Source organism: Porites lutea, chromosome 4 (assembly GCF_958299795.1).
Source record: "Porites lutea chromosome 4, jaPorLute2.1, whole genome shotgun sequence".
Classification (NCBI taxonomy): domain Eukaryota; kingdom Metazoa; phylum Cnidaria; class Anthozoa; order Scleractinia; family Poritidae; genus Porites; species Porites lutea.
In genome coordinates this window covers 46,818,916-46,840,037 of record NC_133204.1, presented here as the reverse complement: position 1 = coordinate 46,840,037, position 21,122 = coordinate 46,818,916, and the positions used below count along the sequence as shown (strand labels likewise).

General features: G+C 38.3%; 1 protein-coding gene across 1 annotated transcript; it reads right to left on the bottom strand.

The window, feature by feature from the left end:
- Window positions 1-823: 823 nt before the first annotated feature.
- Window positions 824-20,351, bottom strand: LOC140933839 (uncharacterized). Its single transcript, XM_073383500.1, has 4 exons — window positions 19,016-20,351; window positions 10,278-10,958; window positions 7,110-7,292; window positions 824-4,200 (listed from the first exon to the last, which is right to left on the bottom strand). The coding sequence occupies exons 1-4, from the start codon at window positions 20,277-20,279 to the stop codon at window positions 3,926-3,928; spliced, it is 2,403 nt and encodes an 800-aa protein (XP_073239601.1). The 5' UTR covers window positions 20,280-20,351; the 3' UTR covers window positions 824-3,925.
- Window positions 20,352-21,122: the final 771 nt, after the last annotated feature.

Sequence of the window (21,122 nt, the reverse complement as noted above, 5' to 3'; positions counted from 1 at the left end):
GGCCCGCGGCTTAATTTTGGCCCGCTCACTGAACAGTGTAGACGATAGTAATAGTGGTTAACTAGCATTCCCTTAGCTAAAGCAGTTTAGCCTACGCTTTTGCGGTTGATGAGTGAAGTTAGCCCTCGTAGCAACCGTTTCATGCAGCTAAGCGTTTCAAACACATTGGGTATGGAGCTATCATAAAGGTTCCAATACGAATAAACAACTGGATCATTGCATACGGTTCGATTCTATAGTTTTGATAGAGTACTAAAGTGATGACGTCATAAAAATGAAATTTCTGAAATTATGGGATTTGTCAGGATATTCTGAAAGAACAATGTCCAAGAGGCCTACTTGCCAAAAATGAGCATTTCGCGGCAAATTGTCTCTGAGATCGTAGCCCATTTATACTCAGAAAACTCCATACAAACCCTTCTAATTTGTTTTTGGATCGACCCAAAAAAAATTTAGAAGGGTTTGCATGGAGTTTTGTAAGCATAACTGGGATACGATCTCAGAGACAATTTGCCCCCAAATGCTCATTTTTGGCAAGTAGGCCTCTTGGACATTGTTCTTTCAGAATATCCTGACAAATCCCATAATTTCAGAAATTTCATTTTTATGACGTCACACTTTAGTACTCTATTGGCTTTACTTATGTATGTGACTTCACCGATCGGCAGAGCACCTTACCGTCCTTACATATGAGTAAATTCTGCTGGCGACCTCTGGATGGCTTGCAGGCTACCCCGTCCCCGCTATCTGAACCGCATCTAGAAAAAGCTATCGCAGTTAGGTTACAAGTTTTCTTTAGCTAGTGCCTCAGCTCGTCCCTCGATAGCTTTACAATACTTTTTATTCAGTATCGATACATAGTCTACTGACACGGATTTCACTATTTACAAAACATGTTAAAATCCTATTGACGCATCATCAACTCTCAGTAATAATAAATCTAGAATGATAGTTTGTTAATTGAAAAGTACAAACTTACAGTAATCATAAAAAATGTAATGATTGCATAACTAGTCAAACTAGTCACGAAACTTCCATAAATTCGAAGACGAGGACGCCTACGAGGAGATTTGACGAGGCTTTTGTTATTTCGCGTCTTCTCAAAATAAAGTAGCCACCCCGGAAAGCTTCGTTGTCCTTTTTTTCACCATAACAGTTACAACGATTATTTTTATTGAAGGAGGTTTATAGGCCCTCGCCCGATCGCAATATGATAGAACTTCAAAAATCCCATGACTTGTTTCAGTCCCTACGACATTTTCACCAAAACCCGTGGTTGAATGACGACGGCTATTACGTTTTACCTAAAAAATGACGCTAGTTCACAAGCGTGCACTATTTAGTGAGAAAACCTTCTGTCCTCGCCTTGGAAGTGACTTAAAGGACTCTATTTATAATGCACTTATCAGCGCCCATCCCGGGGGGTGACTCAGGGGAACCCCCGGTCATTTGCACAACGACGTTTACAAAATTCCGCTACCCAAAACCAAGATTGTTTAACAAAAAGCTATTAACGCCCCTCCCCTGGGTGCAAAGAAGTGTGCTCTCTCAAGTCCAAAGGGGTAATATTTCAAAAGAGTTCTATTTGCCATAATTTATTTTCCTTTTTACTATAATTATACATATAAGAGTTGATTAAAAATAAGTAAAGAAAGCTATCCCACTTGTTTTCTACACATGATGAGGTTCAGCTTACCTTTTAAGTCATGGAATGGAGAGAATATTCTTGTTTCCAGGTAATGAAGAACTAGGATTCCTTGAATATATTTTGAAACAAAATGCTTTATATTATAAATATTTATGGATATTTACAAATCCTGCGGGTCTTTTCGCGGGGATCCTGCGACGAAAGTGCAAAAGCAATCCAATCCCCCCATCCCGGGCTTAAAATCGAACAAAGTTGACAAATCCCGCGCCATGCCCGCGTATGTCCCCGGGGTTACCCCACGGGATGGCCGCTGATAAGTGCATAACTCGAACGCCGCGTAACTACACTATCATTACATATACATGGTTCAAAACCATTTAGACAAGACCTTCTTAAATTACTTATAAATAATATTATTAACATTCATAAAAATATATCTAAAAATAACCATTTTTTTCTTGAGGCAGTTATCGTCTGCTTTTATCTATTGTGCATTTGATTATATCTACATAGAAACTTGCGCTTACAAATTTTTAAATTAAATTATTTTTGATTATTTAAATTATTATTAATGACATTATACCCACAGGAAACGACGAGTCAGACCAGTCTCAGTGCGCTAAATCGCCCCATGTAGGGGGATCCAAGACAGATTCCAGTCTTCCTCCGGTTGGGCTATAGAACTTGGATTCCGGATTCCTTGAGCTGTATTCCGGATTCCAAAGCTCATGATTCCAGATTCTACAAGCAAAAATTTCCCGGATTCCGGAAACCGGATTCCCTTGCATGGGGCATGCTAAATTTCAACCGACTGTAGCCTATCGTATTTATAATATAATGGATTCTTAACTACCTCTCTTCAATGGAAACGTTTGTTGCTTAAAAATATCAACAAAATGGTACCGAACTAGTTAGACTAGCAATTTCAGTTTTCACTAAACCACTATAAATATTAAAATTTGCTTACAAAAATATCAAATACATGGTGAAAAAATATTAGACTACTCGTTAAAGATATAATAAGAACCTGGATGATATCTGTCACTAATAAATACAAATTTTAATTTGTATTTATTAAGATAATGAGACCACCTTAATTTAAAAATATTAAATATACAACAGGCTTGTTTACCGTTTGTCTAACTAGAATTATGTTATTGACTTGAGCATCTGTTATTATATTGCTGATCTTCTTTAGGCAGTGGTGTTGATTGACTGTGCAGAACAACAAACTGACAATCATGAGGCACGAACTATTACGTAACTATTCATGGCCTGTCGTTTACATAACAAGATGGTAATATATGCCATTTGATTCAACGATTTTTACAGTAAAATCATTGTTGGTATAGTCTTGAATCAGGCTCGAAATGGTAACAAATCAATACATTAATTCTTGAAAAAGGAAGCCAAAACTTGTTTTTGCTGATGTTGACAGTGTATCAAAGAAAGATAGCTGACAGCTGTTGAAACTGCCAACACCTAGTAGAGAACAAAGTTTGGCTATGTTTAAAGGAGAAATGAATTTATAGGAGACTTGCACCACCATGGATTCTTGTAAAACTAAGAAAATGACACTATCATAATGATGATGATAATTATTCCATTCCCTTTCTAACAAAAGTGAAGCACAACTTGTTAACTGACCTGTAGGATTTCTCAACGAACCGGTATTTTGAAACACTTCTGCGTTTAAAATTATAGTTTGCTATTTTAAAACTATAGCTAAAAATATATTTTAAAGCTAGTTAAACTAGCTGCAAAAAGCAAGTTGAGACCTAATAATAACAAATTACATAGGCACATTAAAAGTAGCTCATTTTAAACTAGTTTTCTACAACGTTCTTGGTTTTTAAACTACAAGTGTTTCGCTGTTACTGTAGTAACATTTTGCTAGAGCCGGTGTGAAAGCGGCGAGTATAGCAGGCGTTGGAACTAGCTGGAAATGCCTCTGGTAACCAGTTTAGCGAGCTACAACTAAACCGGTACGAAAAAAAAAATTACGGAAATGAGAGAAAAATGAAAACTAGCTAAAGAGCAGGCAAAGTTAAGATAACAGGCTAACATTCTAATCTTGCGACTTTGCCTTCCATGATGCTAACGTCTACTCATAACTTCAAAATGTGCTTATTTCAGTAACCGATGGGGCTTATATAAAAATATCCTACTGGTAAAAACTACCCACTTTCGATTATTACTACATGTAATACATACTCTGTGTAACCCTACTTTTTACTACACTCAGTCTGTTACTCTACACAAATATTAATTCAAAGTTCACTCACAACAAAGTTTCTCCGCCAAGTCTTTTCTGTTAACAAGTTCATGGCACAAAGCGTGATACAATATTTTGTAGGTTGCATCACTACCTTTTTTGTTCTTCCAGTACAACAGCATTTTGTATGGCTTTTCACTGTACTCTTCATTCTCTTTGTGAAAACCAGTCAAGCGTGCGTCATCGATTTCTAGCCGTCGCCCAAGTGCCTTCCAACCCTGAGCAATATCCACTGACAACATCTCTAGTTCTTCATTGGAGGGTGTACCTTGTTTTACTGTAAAGAAATCATGGATCATCATACGTTTCTCTGGGAAACTGCCCACCTAACCTCTTCTTTGCCAACATTAACACTTACTTCTCACTTAGGGACAAATGTTGGCTTAGGGGAGGGGTAGGTGGGCAGTTTCCCAGAAACGTATAATGATCCAGTGATTACATAAGAGGCATTAGTAAGAAGACAGCGTTACCCAGCGCCGGGTTAGTGCTCTAGTCCCATCCTGACCACTTGCTAAATTTGCACTAGCTCGGTAGGTAGTCCGATTCTCAAATCCTTGGTCACGCTTGAAATAGCCAACTGGTTCACCTTCTACTATTTCGGATACTTAACCATGTTCCATTTGAATTATTCATTTTATTATCCTTGAAAAGCCCTACATGGGGTGGTTCTTAGCAAACACATCGGCGACTTTTTTTCAGAACAATGTCTGTTTAGATAATAGATGTGGATAAGAGCCAGTGAAGATCGAGGGCCTCCCTTGTACTGCAAATATTACGTTTTGGTCACAAGAAACAGCAGATATTTCAAACTGTCCTCAAAGACACAAGAAAGGAACAATTGATTCCTTCATCTCCTTCAAGCACAAATGGATCCGAGATCCACCCTTTGTAACTGGCTGCTTAACAGTCCTGAATTGGAAAATGGCAGTGATAAATGACACGGCCTCACAAATGCACAACTCGCCACACCGTCACACACAAAAAATATGTTGCTCCACGTAGCAATCGTTACGACAAAAGGAGGAATAATAAAATTTATCCCGCTCCAATCGTAAGACCTGCATAATTCTAATTTATATGAAAAGACTTAGAGTTGATTGATGCAAGAAACACTCTTGACCGGGTGACAGTGGAACGTTTTACAAGAGTACAGTACGGCTTCTTTAATAGGAGCTACAATATCTTGCAAGTAATGCTAAAGAGCAAGGACCAGCGTCAAATCTCCTACTCACTATAATTAAAATAACTAACAATTCAGAAAACTGTGAGCACAAACCCTTAAGGTTGTTGAGCGGCTTTTAACAAACATATAAATGATTTCACTTTGTTTTCAATCGTTCATCAACAAAAAATTGGACCTCTGTGGCCTGTGGGGGTGGGGGAGCGCACCCGTCGCATCCCACCCCCCTCCATACGGGCCTGATCTTTATATAGTTAAAACCCTACATACACTTTTTAAAAATACTTTACTTTACCTCCGTACATTTACAGTGTTTCTTTCAGCAAAATACGAGAACAACTAAAAGCTCAAGGATGCTAATTAACTCACCAAACTTTGAACTAGTAAAGTAACTTGCCTACTAAGTACTCAATTTCTCTCAAGTTCGTATTTGAGGCTCCCGGTGAAGCTTTGCCTTCTCGAAGCTTCGCCGCTTATTATTTGCCCTCTCGACATATCAGGCTATGAGATGAACGTGTGTGCGAAATTCTCAAAGTTCCAGTTTTCACTAGACAAGCTTCTTTAATCATTCTAATTTAGACCTCCAAAGAGGCGAGTCAGAGAAAGAAATCAATCTATCAACAGAATCTATGAAAATGGGCAAGCGTGCTTCAAGGATCACGCAATGCCCTCTGGGTTACCGGGCTAATCATTGATAGTTTTCACTTTCTGACAAGGAAATCTGCTCATCTTATAATCTGGGCTCAGGCAGCCCAGTTAACTAGAGAGAGATACTGTAGGTTAATATATGACGTTATTTGCATTTTGTCAATGAGTGCACTGCTACTGTATTTGATTGAGAGAGTACTTAACCCCTAAAAGAAATGACTCACTTAACTGTAAGAAACAGTAGCCAAATTGAAGTCTCTGACTTGTAATCTTTGGTCAAAAGCTGCTTTAAGTAAATAGGTAGATGTTAGCAGACTTCCCCCTGCATAGTTCCTTCACTTTAATGTTTACACTTCGCTGCATCAAATAAATCCTTTTAGAGCAGAAAGTCATTTCATCACCTGCATGCATGTCAACGTATATCATATAGTCAGGCCCTGTCAGGCGCCTGTTTCATCAAATGTTATAAGTAAAGATCAAGTTCAAAAACAAAGCATGCATGCAGGGAAGTGATTGTTCAAAAACAAATATTAACATGCTGATACAAGAATGTATTGGTCAAGTGCCAAAATCAGACATTTTCATAATTATTCATTACAAATTAAAGGTTTTTGAACTTAACCACTCGTTTTGAAGAAGCAAATGTCATGCCGGTATATATTTGAAGAACAAGAAATTTAATAACAGTTGAGTAAGTGGGTATTTAAGCTACAACAAAAATCCTAAGGAAAATTATTGAAAACCATCCTCCTATGGAACTATAAACATATCAAATGTATGCAAATGACTTGTAGCATATAAGATCCACTTTTGCAATAGTTTGGATGCCTCTGATGGCCCTCTCCTCATGCCCCCCCAAACGATAACACTTTTCAAAACATGGCTTTGGGTAGAGTAGATAGGGTGCACAAAATACAACTTTACCCCGGGGAGAGGAGGCAAAGGGAGTCAGTTAAAGTCGTATCAGGTTAAGTGTCCCAAAACTTTTGATCTCCATTGTAGAAGTTTGAGAAAACAATGTTTCAGAACAGTTAACACAGGTTCAGTTCAAAAGGATGCTTGCAAAGGGTTGGAGTTCTCAAAAAAAGAAACAATTCACCAACGAAGTCTTAACTGTGTTTCACCCTTCCATCCTCTACACATTAATCTTTTCTGGGAAAGCATGCTTATGGAAGACACTGGAGAAGAAACCATTCTCTCACAGCCTGGCATTAAAACCTTAAGCTCTCTGATAGGAAATGTAGTCATACACCCATTAGATTTCATTAAAACGTCAACTTTGAAGGCTGCTTAAAGAAATTCCTTAATACACCAAGGTGTAAAATTAAAACTTAAAAAATTCATTTATCAGGAAATACCTTGTAACATGGAAGGCCTTTCAGTTGCACAAGATGAAGTGGCTGCCGGTCTGCTGGCAACTGTGGCAGAAGCTGAAGCCGCTTCATCTTCAACTTGCATCTGTTCCCCATCATCATCCTCATCCTCAGATGTGGAGCATTCAATATCTCTCCTATCAACCTCATCAGGTTCAGCTGGATAAACTGAATAATGAGGAAAAAAGAATAAACATTCAGTTCAGGACGTATGTTACATAAATTTGTGCATCTGTCAAAATGAAATGAATCCTAAGCACCTTGACCCCTGGGCCATAGTGAGGAATATAACATTTACCTGCTCATAAAAACATTGCTTAATCCCCCACCATCAGGGATAAAGTACTCAGAGGCTTTTAACATGCTACGTAGCATGTTAAAAGCCTCTAAGCTCCGGCCCCTATTCAATTAAATAAATAGATAATGATTTGGAGGTAGCAGTCCACAAAGTGGCTCTTTGTCTACCTGATTCCTGGTTGAATTGGAATAATTTTGGAAAAGTTGGTTTTTGAGTAGAGGGGAAAACCCGAGTACCTAGAGAAAAACCTCTCAGAGCAAAGGAGAGAACCCAGGGGCCCCACTCACATATTTTAATGACGGGGGGGTCCGAAGAATTTTTTTAGGTCTGACATTTTGGCCAAAAGGGATTTTTTTGGGTCTATGAAAGACGCCGGCATTTCTTTGGGTCGCGAAAACAACACAGGGATTTTTTCGGGTATTGTATTTTACGTCAGCTCAAATCAAAAATAACATAAGCGCAATTTATAGTTTTGTTTTTGACCAAAACCAAAGTTGAAGTTGGCATGTTTTAGCTTTCCAGAAGATAAATAATAAAATTTGCTGATGCAAAAACACTGAGGGATTTTTTTGGGTATGCTAAAAAAAGTAGGGATTTTTTTGGGTAGAAAAAAGCAATTAAAGCGATTAAAAGCACTGCATGAAACGTGAACTACTAAAATCCCTTATTGTGAGTCATGAGTACACATACATTAAAGGAATTAACTCATTGACAGTTGTACTGATCCAAAATGACCCCAACTGCAGGCATCAGTTTGCTTACCTACATGTAATTATAAACAGAACTTTGGCTTGTTTCGAGGCGAGGACGGTCTTTTCCTATTATTCCCTTTTCGCTCTGAATGATACATAGTTTACAGATTCCACCATACATAAGGATGACACTTGGAAGCAGACTGCCACAGGTAACAGCGTAACATTCCGTAGATGATAATCGGGGGATGGAGTAGGTAGAAATTTTCCGAAGGAATGCATATACTGCAGGATACCAAATCAACGGTACCCCTTTCAGCACTTCTCCTAAATCATTTTGACGAGGATGACTTATGACTATGTTTTCGGCTTATTAGAATGACAATAAAATTCTGGAAACCGTCAGTTCTGCTATCCTTAATTATTTGCCTTAACTTTTGTCCCTTTAATAGCTATTTTGTTTTCCAGGTACGAACTTCCATACTGGCAGCTACGCCCTACCTATTATTCATAACAGAATAATAAGGGTTGGGAGACAAAGGAGGGTAAGAATTGAGAAGCAAATTACATGTAGGTGAGAACCATTTGAACCCGAACTTCACTTTGACCCACAACATCTATCTCACTTTAGCTTTAGAAGGACCCTGATAAACACTTCTAATAAATTAGTTATGAAGTAATAGGGCTTGACACATGACCAGTTTTTTTCCTCCTTGCCTATGGTGATCACCAACATGGTCGCAGCTAGGAGAGCTGATGGTGGTGTTGCTGAGGGTTCTTATAGCTTCAAGCCACAACCCCGTTTAAAATGAAATCTTGTCCACCCATACAAGATGATACAGAAGTTGGTCTCACATGTTCAAGTAAACATCTAAATCAGTACTAGGAATTAACTTTATTTTAAATGAAAACTACTTGGGGGCAACCACACTAGCTGATTTCCTCCAGGTTGCTATTATGCATGCCTGGCACGTATGAAAAAGCCAGCATCCTTTTGGACTAATCCACTTACATTTTAAATGAATGAATGAAATGAATACAATGCAATTTGATCACATGCTCTTGGCCCTTTCCTTGCTAGATGTGTTATTTAAACCCTGCTTAAGACTTGCCAATCCCAAAAAGGCAAAAAATGCGAGATTCTGAACCTCGAACCAGGAAAAGCAGCAACAATGGGTAAAAAGTCATGAGACGTCCCAAATTTCCTAGTGAAAGGACTTCCAGTGAGGATATTATGGGTATTGTAAGCTACTCTATCACTTTAACGCTGGAGCAGTAAACATCATTTTTTTACTTTTCAGGGGTTTTATAATTTCTATGTTTTGCCCGTTGTTTTGTTAGTGGCCATCTTGAAACCAGAGAAACAAAAATTAAACAGTAAAACGTCTGCACATTTGGTGGCAAAAATTATGTAATCAAATGCGACCGCTAAGTGTTTTCTTTGGATTGAGCCAATATCTATATCTATACTGATATCTAACCTTGGCAACAAACCCTACAAAAAAAAAAATTAAAAATTAAAATTTTTTGGGAGTTTGTCTTTTCGAGAAAGAGTGGGAAATCAGTTGCCAAATCATGAGAGACTGTGAAATTGTGAGACTCAAAAGTCGTGAGACTTGGCAAGTCTGCTGCTTTCACCCTTGGTATGAATGTAAAGTAAAAACCCATTTTACAAAGATCGGAGCACCATTAACTGAATGACTGAGGTCTCAGCTTAATTATCAAAATGCTGATTTACATGTATCTTCTAAAAGGCAAACTGTACTAGTTCTACTGATAAACAGACTAAAATTTGCTCTTAATTTTTACAGTGAATCTGTTATATAATAATGCACTGTAAGTCATGACATAATATATTGTTGTCTGTATAAAATTTGTTCTTATGCTAAAACCTACCACATAGTTTAGGGTTAGTCATTGTAGCTTCAGCCATACAGCTGTAATTTGTATTGTGCTGTTTATATAGTTTACTATAGAACAGGCCCTGAGGTATGTTCAAACATTGGATAGCGCTATCCACTGGATAAATCATGATCCAGCAGATAAGTATTGGGGAAACTAATTTCACCATCCACTGGATAGAGATTTATCCGGTGGATAGCGCTATCCAGCCTTTGAGCAATTGAGGCCAGATAAATTTACCTCAAAAACCAAGAGACTCACCTTCTGGAAGACCAGCAACTATGACAGCTTGGACAAAATAGGTTATGATTCTCCTTATGGCATCTTTAAGACGTACTGGCACCAAACAGCCATCCTTTTTACAAAGATCATTTATCGCTAAAACAACACCAATGTTGCTTCTACGGCCACATTTGGCAAGGCTTGACAACAGGCACCCATTCAAATTCACAGCTTTTATTTTAAATTTCTTCAACCTCTTGTCAACTTCGGAGGGAATGCCCCTTAACCTTCCCTCTTGGCAAGCAATGGAATAGCCAACAGTAAACTCTTCATCTGTCTCAAACTTTGGAGCACTTGCAATTGGCACATCCTCTTGGGTCTTGTTGGCCTTTGAAATGATGTCCCCTATATTGAGGAGGTCCTCACGTATTGCTTGTTCAAATGATTCATATGTTTCAGGAAATTCAGTTCCACAGAATCTGCCTTGGGCCTCAGAGAAGTCAAGTGGTTTCATCTCCTTCATCTGCTTCATATTCAAGGAGTACTGTGTGAATTTGATTTTTCTTGCACTTTTGACAGGGTACAGGCTTCCCACTTTCAACTCCCACTCTGGATCACCAAACTTCAAACACAGTCCATGCAATATGGCAAGGGTAAAATGATCCAAATAATGTGCTCCGATAGCTCTAAACAAGGCAGCCACCACATCAGCGCCACTTCCTGGAAAGGCAAATATAAGTAAGAATAAATTAGGCATTGATGGCTACACTGTTTTAGCTGTGCAGTGAGAGCTTGCTCACAGGCTAAGGACATAACTGTCAGTTCACCATTTTTGCCCCCGCAGACCTGAGGGCGGAGGCACCCTAAATTACCCCACATAGCTAGATAGAAGTATCGTTTTTATTTCGTTGTAATGGTAATAATGCAAAATCTTCTTGATTTGAATAAAGTAGGCACACAAGGTGGTCCTGGTTAATCTTTCAGCATGTGCGCAAGGCGGTCTTGGGAAATTCTGGAAACATGTTATTGACCGGCCAGCATTACGTAGATTCCATCCTCTAGAACCACCTTCTGTTCTTATAAGGTACACACTTACATGAAATTTCTAAGTCTCTTCAAATTTCTACTCTTCTAATCTTTTTCTAATTCTCAGTCGTTCAATTATTTTTAGAAAAAAAAAAAGGAGATTGAATGTGGCATAAGCGGAATTCAAACCCAACGTCCTAGAAACCGAAACCCTCTTATACCACTACACCATGCACAGTCGATTCATCTGCAAGTTATGTTTTCATTTTACATATTTATAGTGACAAACCTCACGGTAAATGAAAGCTAATCATTCAGAGTTAGTGCTTAGCTCTAATCACTATTGTCAAATGTCATAAGTACCTAAGAGCATAACCTAAGAGCATAGAAATAAAGAGATAATGTATTGAACATTAGAAGACTAAACATTTCAAAACAAATGTCTAAGGCGCAGGGGCTGATGTAGTGAGAACTATTGCTACTGGTAATGAATGGTGGCTTCTACTGTATGATAGGTTTCCTTACACTGCATCTGACTGTTCTTTGTGAGGGGGACATGGGGGTTTATATTTATGGTATTATCGCATTGAGCTTTTTTGTTGCGAGTGGTATTTCGGTAATTTTGATTTTAATGTGCGGTATTGCAGTATCATCTAGCCCTGTGGTATACCGTTTTTCATCCTTTTGGTTAACGGTATTCGGTAAAAGAAGATCCTTCATGGTTATTTTTGCAGTACCATTTATTTGCATTCACCTGCTGTCTAATGCAGGTCGATACAATGTGCAACTACTGACCAACAGTAAGGAAAACAGGTTAATAAAAGTTAATATAATTTTAAGACTATATACTTAATGGTAAAATGATTAAAAAATCTATGATGAAATTGGAAGGGCATCCAATGACCGGGCTTTTTGACCGTTTTTCTCATCATCATCATCATCGGTATTTTGTCAATTTTTAACACGGTATTTTGGTATGTGCCAATATTTTTAACGGTATTGCAGTATTGGGAACCCCAAATGTCCCCCTCCTTAACCCATATACATGCTCCTGGGAAGTTTGCCGTAAATTGCTAGTCGAGCCACTTTCTGGTCAAACGCAAGCCATTAACCACCAAAACTGCTAAAACTTACGTTGTTTTATACTTGGATCTGATTCCAAAGCTGGCTTCTGTTCCACATGCAAAATATCAGCTTTCGAAGTTTGGGCACGTGTAGAAAGCAAAATTTCTAGTTTCTAGTCTCATCTTTTACCTTTTACTTTGAATTCCCTTCTCCCCCCTCATTTTTTTTACTTCTGACTTGGCTGTATCATTCTGATTACATCACAAGCAGTACAAGGGTATAAAGCTGTTTCCGCACTGGTGGTTCAGGGGTGAATGGGTTAATAAAAAACAATATCTTCTTATTCCATTCGTTAAAAAAAAATAAAATCATTACTGAAACAACATCAACAACAGGAGTGAGTGTATAGGTCTCACAGAAAGGAATTTGGGAATGCTTGGAAAGCAAGACATTGTACAATAAAGAACTGACCTCGCTACATATGATTACAAATACACAGCAAATCTCTTGTCAACTTCCCACAAATTCAAGAATGCATAACGTGGACATGTGTAACCAACCTCGAAATTATACTTATAATTATTTTTTAACCCTAATTCTGCATAAAAAGCCTGATGATGCTGTAAATTTAATGTGACAGTATGCAAAATCTACCTAGTATTAAAAAAAGAAAACTGTATGTTAATTTCAATTGATAGATAATATATGTAACCTCGAAATTCCACATAAATTAATTACTGGCTTCTTAATTTGTTTTGTCAAATTGACTTCATGCAGTCGGTCATGGACACAGTGTCTATAAGTGTCTGCACCCAGCCGGCCAGCCCTTACTAATGTCTATCCTAGAGAGGAGTAAGATAGATAATTTTCAAAGACTAAAATCATTTTTTCAAGGACTTTTTTTCCCCAATAACATAGGAAGTAAAGACCTTTAAAATATGCAGGTGTAGGGGGGTTTGCTTATTTTTTTTGCGAAATCTTCCTTCATTAAGGCACAGTTAAAAGGGTACTTCAAATAACAGAAAATAAACTATGCCAAGAACACTGAAATCGCTTTCATGATCACAAAGGAAAATTTGTGTATTGCTGTGCTTTCAATCGTTCCTTTGAGCAGAACATTTTTTTTTTTTAAAAAAGGTTATTTTTATTCAAGGAGCTTTCAAAAATATTCAAGGACTTCTGTGGAAAATTCAATGACTTTTCAAGGATAACCAACGATTTTTCAATTTTCAAGGACTTTTGAAGGCCTGTGTGAACCATGTGATAGACCAATTATTGGGAGTCCACCCGTATCTTGACCGAAGGGGGTTGCGAAGGTAGTCATGACCATGCAAGAGACTGGACTTGTCATCAAGCATGCAGTGCCAGTATGCCGCGGTAAGATCAACCATTGAAAAGATCTTTGCTTGAGCCAGCTCTGGCATTAGGTCTAGAATCGGCAGCTGATGTTTCTCTTTCGAAGGCTTGGTTCAACGGAGGTGGATCTATGCATATTCTGAGGGCGCCTGACCTCTTTGTTGTGATAAAAACACTGCTCACCCATGCCATGGGCTCATCTACTACTGCTAATACACCTAGATTCTCTAGGTGGTCTCGTTCAGCTTTAAACTTCCCTCTTAGGGCTGTTGCGATCAATCGCGAAGGTGTTACGGAGGGCTCAGCATTTTCACCAACTCTTGGGTGGACTGTGCCAGGTAGGGTTCCAGGATTCTTCGAGCAAACTTCTGGATAGCTTTGGACTAGCTCGTCAGACTAGCTCGTCAGCTGTTGCAATGCTTCAGATGTGACTCTCCACATTGCTTCTTTTGGGGAGGTGGAACTGTGACAAAGTGATCTTCATACACAGTTATCAGGTCCATTTGTTGTGCTATGTGTACACCTGTCAGCGGTGTCAAGTCATCAGGAACAACAACAAATTCAACTGCATGAATACTTCTTTCTAGTTTTAGGATTCGTGACTTTAAGCAGGTAGTTGTTCTGAGGGGTTTCATAATTTCCATTCCATTCCACATCTTCACGGTTTTGTTCGATGGTTTTACGTGACTTCCTGTGGTGTGACATTTAGTGATGATATTAATTTAATTGAAGTTCCATAGTCGATTTGAAATTTAATTGTTTTGTCACTGATCATCATCTCTGTGTATATTTTTCTGGCATAACCACATGTTTGCTCAATTGCCCGGATAGATCAATGGTTCCACTGCGATAACAGCAAGGAATTCTTAACCACTAGTCTCGTAGCTGTCATCGCATTCATTGCTGTCATTAGCTCAAGTTGCTCTGAGACCCTCTACTGTTCTGTTTGTGCAGTGAGATTCGTGATGATAACAAAATTATCCCACATCTGTTTGAACTGTTTCCAGTTTCCAGCTATGTTAGTAGTTGTCTTCCATGAATGAAGTTTTGGCGATGTGATCCCTTGTATAAGGGGATAAGCGGATAAGGGGAACTGCTTGCATCACAACACTCGGCTAAGACAGCAATGTATGTGGAGCTTGTGAGCCAATGGACTCCTCTGGAGTTTCTTCTGATTCCGACATTGGACTCCCCCTAAGACTCTACCAGGGTCCTAAACCAGCTGTGTCACTGCCACCATGTTTCAATATCACCACATAAGATCAGTACTGAATTCACTATAATCAAATCTCGAACTACTGATGGATGAACAGCGAGGATACTTACGATGAGCTTAATTGAAGTTTGATTAACATATTGTAACAGAGTCAAGCCAGTAATGTGCCACCACTTAATTTATTATAAGGATAATATAGCTGAAACTATGCACCATGAAGTCACGTCTATTGCTGGGCCCCTTACAAATGTTGTAAACCAGAAACAAAATAATGGAAAAGTGGAATAATTTTCTCATCGCCCATATTAACTCATTGTCTCCGGCGACTAGGGCCGTCGATGTCACGACATCGACAACGAAAAAAAACATCGCAAAAAATCGCGTTACTTCCGCTTACCTCCAAATTTGGCCCACAGGAAGTTAAAAGCTTTAGCTAATTATGTGCCTAGTTCCAGCCCCCTGCGAGTTTTGAGCTTCACGCAACGATTTTTCAAAAATGTAGAAAAATGGCGGTGCGTAGTGAGAAGTATTTGGGATGTTTTTGCGTAGAATGAAAGCTTATATCGACAAATTTCAATCAAATGCAAGTCAAGCAGATTGTTTTGAAGGATTTTGGAGGATAACAAGCAAAACAAACGCGAAAATCGAGGAAAGAAAACAGTAAGAATCTTTGCCTTCAATTCCCCGAGTCGGCAATGTCTGGAACAAATTCTCTTCAAACGCAGTGAGTTCCGTCCCGCTGAGCTTTTTGCCTTCAAAGCCTTGCTTATTTTGATCACTTATATCAGTGAATTCATGTTTGCCTGTTTTTAACTCGATATTTCGCTGAGAAACTAAAAAATAAAGCGTCTTTTGAAGGTAAATATCGGGCCACAAAGTGACGCTAAAGTATCTAGTTTCGCTATGCTAATTAGCTCTGACCTCATTTGCATAATCCGATACGGTCACAAAATAAATTTGTAGAAAATTGTTAGTCGCTCTATATTTTCGACCGATATTCAGGCTGTTTGCTTAGATATTGAAGAAAAAAAATTGTGTGTACTGTATTACACAAAACAGACCACTTTCCTGGCAAAATTACACTCGTAAAAATTTTTTTTAATAATTATACAGAAATATGCTTGTTTATAATTTTTTTTGCAGAATATTATGGGTTTCCTGAGACCGAAATATTTTTTTTCTGAAAGTTTAATTTTTGCCCTTTCCAATGAGGTATAGCTTTATAAGTTACTGGAAATAACAGCTGAGATATGATTTTTTAAAGTTACATGGTCAATTTACTAAAATCCTTGCCGGAGACAATGTGTTAAGAAGCAAAGGATTATATAATATAATAATTAATTATAGCCTGCGAAAACATCCGTTTCTCCTCGCTCTTCACCGCTGGGGACATTTTGCGTGGAGGAACGTCTGTGACTCAGCAACAGAAATTCCATACTGATGATGCAAATCAATGTTTACATAATAAATCTGGTAGTCATGGGGTTCCAAATATAAATTTGTCTAATTTTATGTGTCTTCTAGTCGATTTTGGTAAAGTGTTGTGCTTATGTGCCAACGAGCTCCAGCAAAACTCACATGCTTCTTCTAGAGAAGACTATGTTCCACAAATATTGACTGTTTTTGTTAGAGATTCTTCGCATTTACATTTGACCTTTTTGGCCTTTTGTCGTTTATCTGTCATTTGTAAACAATAGCTAAAACAATGTAACTACTCCGTCAACCAATCAGCGCTTCTGACCGGATTCCGGACAGATTTTACGTCACGAGTATGGAATTTCTGTCGCTGAGTCGCAGACGTTCCTCCACGCAAAACGACCCTAGCAGCAAAGAGCGAGGAGAAATGGATGTTTTGCAGGCTATATTAATTAGTATAGTATAACTAAAATTAAGTATCTAATAACCAGAATGACACCATTGTAACCTGAATTTCATTTTGAACTGCACAGCATTTTTCATATGAGTGAAGCAACTTAAAAAACTCATTTGTGAACAAAAAGTCAGACAATTATATTTCAAAAAACTAGTTTGTAAACAGACAATTATATTTTACATTTTAACAAAATTGTCTGTTGACAAACTAGTTTTAGTTTTAGTTTTTTGCTTTTTAAAATTAATTTCAATAAATGTTCCAAATCCTGGAATAATTAATTTATTTCAAAATTGAGTCATTACAGTCAACTCTCTCTAAGACGGACACCTTTGGGACCGGCACTAAGTGTCCGCCTTAGAGAGGTGTCCGTCTTATAGAGAGTCAAATAAAAGGAGTAAAGAAAGGCAGGGACCAACTCTAAGTGTCCGTTTTACAGAGGTGTTCATCTTATAGAGGTGTCCGTTAAGAGAGAGTCGACTGTAAGACTTTTATTAGAAACATGAGGACATACTGTAAAGAAACTCACAAACCCATTGTAAAAGGAGATATTAACAATTTTTGCTGAAAAACCCAAACAGTAACCCTACCAATGAAAAATAAGCTTTATATTAGGGTGGTTATAGAACTACAGAGGAACCTCTATTCAGGGGACACCCTTGGGACCAAGGCAAGTGTCCCCTAGATAGAGGTGTCCCTTGAATGGAAGCTGGGTTAGGGTTTGTTAATAATTAACCAACAAAATAATATAAATATTAGGCCTCTGCTCTTGAAGGCTACAGAATTGCAGTCATTATCTCAAGCAGCTAGATAATGTATGAAAAAATCATGATTAATTTATCTCTTTGATGAATTCCCACAAATGCAGTACATTGATTGAAGTGAGTTAATTCATGTTTTGAAAGCCATCACAACTGTGACTAGTGAACACTTAAACCTATCAACAATTTTTGTGGTCAGTCACTTTTGACGTAGGATACCCAGGTTTGTGACCCAGAAAAAGTGTCCCTTTACTCTGAATAGAGGTGTCCCTTTAATAGAGGTAACAAATACAAAGATTGTGTAAACAAGCATTTCCCTGGGACCAAATCTTGTTCCCCTGAATGGAGGTGTCCCTTGAATAGAGCTGTCCCAAAGGAGAGGTTCCACTGTTAAAAACGGGGCATTAGAATAATTTTATTATCAATGCCCCCTTATTTTTCTCAGATTAAAACAAAACAGTAAAAAAATATGATAAAAAATAAATAGTGAAAGATATAGTACAGTTATGTAGTTTCTTGTGCCTTTGCATTAATTTGCAATTGATCTGCTGCTTATTAAGCTGGATTTATTTAAAATTCATTTTGTCCATTAACAATTGTCAATATTACTCTAATTATATATTATAATTAAAGTAAATCATGTTGTGCTCTTGGTTTGTGTGATTTGTTTGCCCTATTTTGTGTTAAATATGTCTTGATCGTGATTCTTTGACACTAGTAGGTTTATTTGACAGTATACATGTTCTTTAGGCTTCCTTGTTTTGTTAAACACCTAAGTTATTTTAGCAAGCCAATACCCCTATTAAATTAGTTAATTGTTGCTTTAATTAAGTTGTTGGTTATTTTCCATCCCTTGTTTTTCCCACTCAAATCTGTTACATCCTTTAATGCATTCACAGAATGCCTGCCACCTAGGTTAGGTATTATTAATTACCTAATGACACAAACAGGCCAGTTCCAAAAGTGCTAGAATAAAATAAGCCATTCTACAATGCAGATTAAACAGTACTTATTACTAACCAATCAAAAATGTTTCTCTGATGCTGATTGGCTCAATTCCACCAGCTAATTCTTCATAACCACCCAGTTCTTGCCATATTTGGAAGACACAGGTAATATATACAATCAATTTGATGGACAATATTGCCCAATGTAAAATCGCAACTTTGTTTTCAGGCAGCAACGCGGCAGCTTAGCTGCTGTTTTGCAATGAGTGAACCAAACAAAACTTAAAAACATTTTGCATGAATAATAAAACAATTTATTATTGAGCTGACGTTTTGGTATGATATGAAGAATTAAGTAGATCTCAGAGGCTGTTATCCACCATAACTCTCTCCTTGACCTACATAATTCTTGATATCATGCTCCGCCTCGTTCAAATGTTCGTGTTAAATATCTGTGGGACTTTCAGATTATATAAGTTTTTCATGGTTCTATATGTATGTTTATCACTTGTCTACATCAAAGAGAAATCCCTTACCTTGGAAGTAAGAAAAACACACCGTCAAGTGTTTGTTTGTTTCTGTGATCAGTGCCATTCTTGGAGCAATGAGTTTCCGTCCACAACCTTTTACTTGAGTAAGAATTTGAGCACTTTCAGCCCTGACTCTACTTAAAAGTTCACTGAAAGTTTTCTCATCTGGTAGAATTATTGCATAGTCAATACCCTGTCGATGTTTCAGGTCTCGCATGGAAAGAAAGAAATCCATCTGGATTTCTGGATCTTTGATGAATTTCTTCATTACGTCATCAAGAAGAGTGACATCACCAATTTTACGCCAGTCTTTACCAATATCTTCAAGTGCAGCTGGCATTTGTTTTACTTGGTAATTCTTTGGCACAACAATGATAGGGCTACCATCTTCGGTTTTGAACAACTTATACTTTGTATCCATCTTTTCCCCATAACAGTCTCTGTATTTCTTTTCAATGACATCTTGAAGATCATCACAAAATTCTGGTGATTCAAACGACTCTTTAATAATGTCAGAGGCAGACTTTTCTACAAAGTTATGAAATTCACTTTCCTTACTCCGGTGATGCTGAATTATCTCATGCACTTTTCTTTGGTTAAAATTAAGTAGATGTGGAATAATCCAGAAAAGAAGGAAATCAGAGACCTTGTTTGCCCCAATCTTGTCTTCGTTTCTAGTAGAATCTTCCTCTCTCTTCTTCTTCTTCTTATCAAAAAAAATCAGAAGTATCGAAAACAATAACACGTACCGACCTTTCAATGGTATTTTCAATCCACTCTCGAAAGGTTGAATTATACGAGGGTCACCGCTGCCAGCGTCTGTTGATTCGACTTCCAGCGCTTGGGTGTCTGCAGGAGTTGGAAAATCGATCTCCATGGTCTCCTCTTCATCAGGAGTACGAGGGGTAAAGCGAGACATATTTAGGAAACTTTTCCATTCTTTTGCTGCTACCTCATTTATAGCCATCTTTCCTTTTTTATTCGCGGATTTCTTCCCGTACCCCAAGTGTAGATAAGTCACTTCTGGCACTTGGAAAAGCATGTGCCCCTCTGGTTCTAAAATGTCCTTTGCAATACGCCCCAAGGTTGTCTTAGGTCCATGATCTTGATATCCTCCCGGTTTTAGCTCAGAGTCCCTGAGAAGCACTAAGGGCGACATGAATGCCAAATTGTCACTACGATTTGGATCATAGAGGAATTGAGGTTCCAGCTGGAACTTCTTTTTTAGATCGTCGCGCCCTACTCCCGTAATCTCCGCTAAAGTAGACATAATTGTCTTCCACTTATTATGAAATTCAATCAAATCTGCTGAGACTTTCAGGCACTTCCGCGAGTACCGCCATCTTGGATAGGCTCGACGTGTCGGGCGGGCTTCGCTCAAACCACGTGACCAGAAAGGCATTGCCACAAGCTGAATATCATGCACCTATCAATGTAAAGCCGGCGAGCGGGGGGGGGGGGGGGGGGAGAGGGCATGGGGTGGGGATTTGATTGTCTTTGTTGGCCCTGGGGTAGGGTATTTGACTGATCTTGTTCGCCCAGGGAAGGGGATATTTGAATCTTTCTTCGCCCGATGTGGAGATATTTGACTGCCGACTCGGACCAAAAAGACTGAGGCCGAACATATTTTTCCCGCTTCCCCTCTTCACGCATGCGCCGGATGGTTTGAAAAGATCTGGCCCTAGTCGTTCAAACGTTGGATAGCGCTATCCACCGGATAAATCACTATCCAGCGGATAGCGTAATTGATTTGCGTAATACTTATCCGCTGGATAGTGATTTATCCGGTGGATAGCGCTATCCAACGTTTGAACAACCGGGGCCAGGAAGTCATGGAGGCCAATGAGAACAAGCGAAGGCTGAGTGGATTTCACTGTTTTGTCTTCAAATTTTGTTTGTTTTAGCATGTTTTTGATCAATTGAACCTCTTACATGTAAAATATTGTAGTATCAAAGTAAACGGAAGCAGGTTGATGCGCTCCTGACGGAAGTAAAGAGAAACCAAGTAGATTTTTGCAAGTACAATTCATTAGTGTATGGCTCATTCGCTACAATCACGGTAAACTTATAAAACTGACTTTCTTTGTACCCTTCTTAAAACGGTATATTAAAA

Bases quoted from the DNA above. Each gene is read 5' to 3' on its own strand.
- LOC140933839 (XM_073383500.1), bottom strand. From the start codon at position 20,279: ATGTCTACTTTAGCGGAGATTACGGGAGTAGGGCGCGACGATCTAAAA. The intron at 7,293-10,277 runs GTGAGTCTCTTG...CTCATTATTCAG, and splicing joins AGTTGCTGGTCTTCCAGAAG to TTTATCCAGCTGAACCTGAT. The intron at 4,201-7,109 runs GTATTTCCTGAT...ATTTCTTTACAG, and splicing joins AAGGCCTTCCATGTTACAAG to TAAAACAAGGTACACCCTCC.